This window comes from Myotis davidii, unplaced genomic scaffold (genome assembly GCF_000327345.1).
Source record: "Myotis davidii unplaced genomic scaffold, ASM32734v1 scaffold345, whole genome shotgun sequence".
In the NCBI taxonomy this organism is placed as follows: Eukaryota; Metazoa; Chordata; class Mammalia; order Chiroptera; family Vespertilionidae; genus Myotis; species Myotis davidii.
The window spans coordinates 652,733-656,297 of record NW_006296540.1 but is presented as its reverse complement, the minus strand read 5'-3'; the positions used below and the strand labels follow the sequence as shown (position 1 = coordinate 656,297).

The following is a 3,565-nucleotide window of genomic DNA, read 5'->3' as shown; positions in this document are numbered from 1 at the left end:
CTCCTGCATCAGCCTCTGCTGTTTTTCCAGCTGTCTGGAACCCTCTTCTCGCAGGCGCTCGATCTCCTGCTCTAAGTGTCCTGGTGCCCCGGCTCTCCTCCTCCTCCTCCCGGGCCCGGGCCTGAGCCTGCCGCTCCCGGGCCTCCAGGTCAAGCTTCACTTTCTTCTCTGCTGCCACTTAGCTGCTTGGCGCATGCGCATCATGACGAGGCTTTCATAGTCCCTCTCGGACACCACCGAGCCCTGTGACTGGCCTGGCTTCTTGGCTTTTCTGACCTTGTCATACTCGGCCCTGGCTGCAGCATCAGTCAGTACCTCCAAGGCCTGAGAAAGCTGGTGGAAGAGTTCAGCTGCTTTGGGATTATCCGGATTTTTGTCTGGATGGCAAGAGCGGGCTTTCTGCCTATATGCCTTCTTCACCTCTTTGACTACCACCTTCTCCTCAATGCCTAGCAGCGCATACAAGTCCATCTGTAAGAGCTCCTTGGCCACCAACATGATTCCAACCCTGACAGGATTTGGGCGCCAGTTGTTGGGGTGAAACCCCAGCAGGTCCAGGGGTTCCCAAAGGTGTGGACAGAGTCAGCGAAGAAGAAATGACACAGAGACAGCGTTCAGTTGATCAGCAGCCTAGCCAGGTTCTGTAGTCAGGTTCTCCAGCCAGGTTCTGTCTTTATTCTCCTGTTACATCTGTATTTATACCAGTTGATTTTAATCCTATCCAAGTCCAAGTTTTTCATAAGTAGTACATGGTATTTCTGCAACACTAGAGGGTTTTACTGATTTATTCTCTTCCTTAGTCCTGTTAATCCCTAACTTCAGGGAAAAATCCCCACCTGGGGAAACAACCTTTCTCAGAGAGGTGACCTTGGTTAAAACACATAGCGCTAAGAAGGGGAGCAAACATATTAAGAACACTATGGCATATACGCCAGGTCCCTTGAAACATATGCTGTGCAGATGTTTCTTCCCTGCAGCGACTGTGTCAAGTAGCAAGGATGGACCGGCTTCCAGCAAATAAACACATATTCACATATACACACAACCACACAGGGTTCTGGATGGTGGGCGATATGAGGATACACTGTGTGGAAGAGGTGCAGAGGAGGAGGAGCAGCAGTAATGAAGGTTTGGGGAGAGAATAATGAACATGCATGAGACACTGGAGCCTGTAGAGAGCTGGAATGGATCTGTCCAGAGCACAGATGAGAGCTCCTGGCTGGAGAGACTAGATCTGGAGTTGTCATCATTTTAAAGGAATTGAAGACATTGGCAACTGGGAAGGTGTATATCGCTGTCGAATGTTTCTTTTCTCTCTGGACACAGAGCTGATGTGCAGAGCCCCAGGGTGGTATCCTAGGTCTTTAATTGTGAAAGAGATATCTATTCTGAAAAATGCTTTTGTTGTCCTATGAACTGTATTGGAAGGTACACATCTCCTTTGGAAATGGGGAGTGACTCCTCCCTTTCATTACCAGAGCCTGAGCAAACAGGTGGCACAGTGGCCTCTGACTCCAATTCAGACCTAGTGAATGCTAAGGAGAACAGCTGCTTTGAAACACTAGAAACGCAAAAACCAGCAGCTAGCAATACTGCAAGGCCAAGAGAGGGAATCAGGAGTGGGCCAAATTTCTGAAAATGTTCTTCTCCCCAGGAGAGAAATTCTGCTGTTGGGATGAGTGACACTCTTAGTTAATGTTTTTTCAGTACAGCAAAGGTGGAGATTTATTGAACAAGCACAGATTCCCACATGGGGAGGGGAAAAGGGTCCCCAAACAATTTTTTTCTGGTTAATACATGGTTAATCTGCACATGGATTTATACCATACTATTAATACATGAGTATTTCAGGATAAATTGCCATATATAAAATATAACACTGCATTTTTAAGAGTATAAAATTCTCACAAAGTCATACACAAAAGTTCTCACCACTGACCTTGAATGATTCTAGCCATTGCTGGCAATACAAAAATGCAGCTCCCTATTCGTATACCACTAAAAAATAAAATTTTCCAGAAGAAGAAAGAGTATACCTAAAACAAAACAAAGCAAAGCATTCCATCAGCATACATATCTCAAATGTTAGACACAGTCTTGGAAGGAAAGGACTTGGGTCTATAGATCCTGACATAGCGATCCATCAAACTCTCAAGATTATTGTGCAAAGGGTTAAAATAACTTTCAAGAGACTCATTGCTGCCACTGTGAATGGTCCCCCATGTCCCATGTGGTTCAGGGTGTAGGATCTGGAAGAGGGACCACACACAAATGAAAGAGATGAGACAAGAAATAATTTGGAAATTGGGGGGCCAGGCGAGAGCCCATCCCAAGAGGATGGACTCCACTTGTGCTCAGGCCTTGCCATCCTTTTATTCAGTTGGGATACACCTATAGCCCTTAGGCAGGCAAGTTCCAGTAACAGACAGACTATCTTATCAGTAAGGATTTACATGACTATCTGGTCGGGAAGTTGCTTCAGCTACCATTGTCTGGACTAAACGGTGCATAGCCCTGACCTTTGCCAGGGCTTCAAGAGTCACCAGCAATCCGGGCTCCTTGTCCACACCTCTCTGCTAGAGAAGACAATAGGTCATTTCCCACAGCCACTTTAAGTACAATTATTGTCAACTTCTGGGGGCAAAAGAGTAGTAATTTTTATTAATATGTTTTATCAACAGTATGTAGGGGTACCTTGTCAGTATATGAACATTTGATTAAGAAAATGGATAGTGGAGTGAAGGCCTGGGGAGGAGACAAGAGTGGGAAGGAGGGGAGTCAATGGGGAGAAAAAGTTGACATCAGTAATACTTTAAACAATAAAGATAAATTGAATGAAAAGAATGGATAAAAGTTTGCCAGCACTATCATGGACAGAATAGTTCCAAAACAATGTCTTTTTTTAAAAATCACTTCTTTAAATTTTATTTATTTATTATTTGTTGACACTATTAGAGATGTCCCCCCTTTTCCCTCTTTACCCACCTCCACCCAGCCCCTGCCCCTCTCCTCTGCAAAAGTATGTGTTATGAACCACTTAATAAGGCAGTAAGATTATTATCACATAAGTTTTGCTAATAGTCAGATGACATAATATTGATTTTCTTTGCAATATCTAAGAAAGAGGCTTTCTAATTGGGGGGCATCTCTGGACCTAAAATATAACTCCAATAATATTCAATTCTCCAGAAAGGAAACTGAAACCCACGGACTTCCTAGGGTGGGTGTGGGGAGTTTATTTGGGGACATTAGAATGAGAGACACTTTGTTGGCTTGAAATGGCTCAGCTGCTTCCTTATTCCTCAGGCCATGGTGGGAGAGTCCTTTCCCGATGACCTAGAAAAGATGCACAAAGATATAGATGATCACTGTAAAGAGATATGCTTCTCAATTTATGCTTTGTGTTCACCTTCACGGGGGGTATCTGAACCCACTGTTTTCCTCTCCATGTGGAGGCTGTATGCATGTCTTTGGCCAATGCCATGTACTTAATAAGAATAAACACCAATGTGATTGCAAACATTTTTCTATCAGCTGCCCATCATCACAGCAGAAGTGGTTTGTG

The 3,565-nt window shown here is 44.3% G+C and overlaps 1 protein-coding gene across 1 annotated transcript in view; it reads right to left on the bottom strand.

The window, feature by feature from the left end:
* LOC102751450 (dnaJ homolog subfamily C member 17-like) overlaps nucleotides 1–498 on the bottom strand; it is a 1,676-nt gene extending 1,178 nt beyond the window's left edge. The window contains 1 exon segment of the mRNA XM_015569253.1: nucleotides 161–498. Within this exon segment, the coding sequence (XP_015424739.1) occupies nucleotides 161–498 (338 nt within the window).
* Nucleotides 499–3,565: the final 3,067 nt, after the last annotated feature.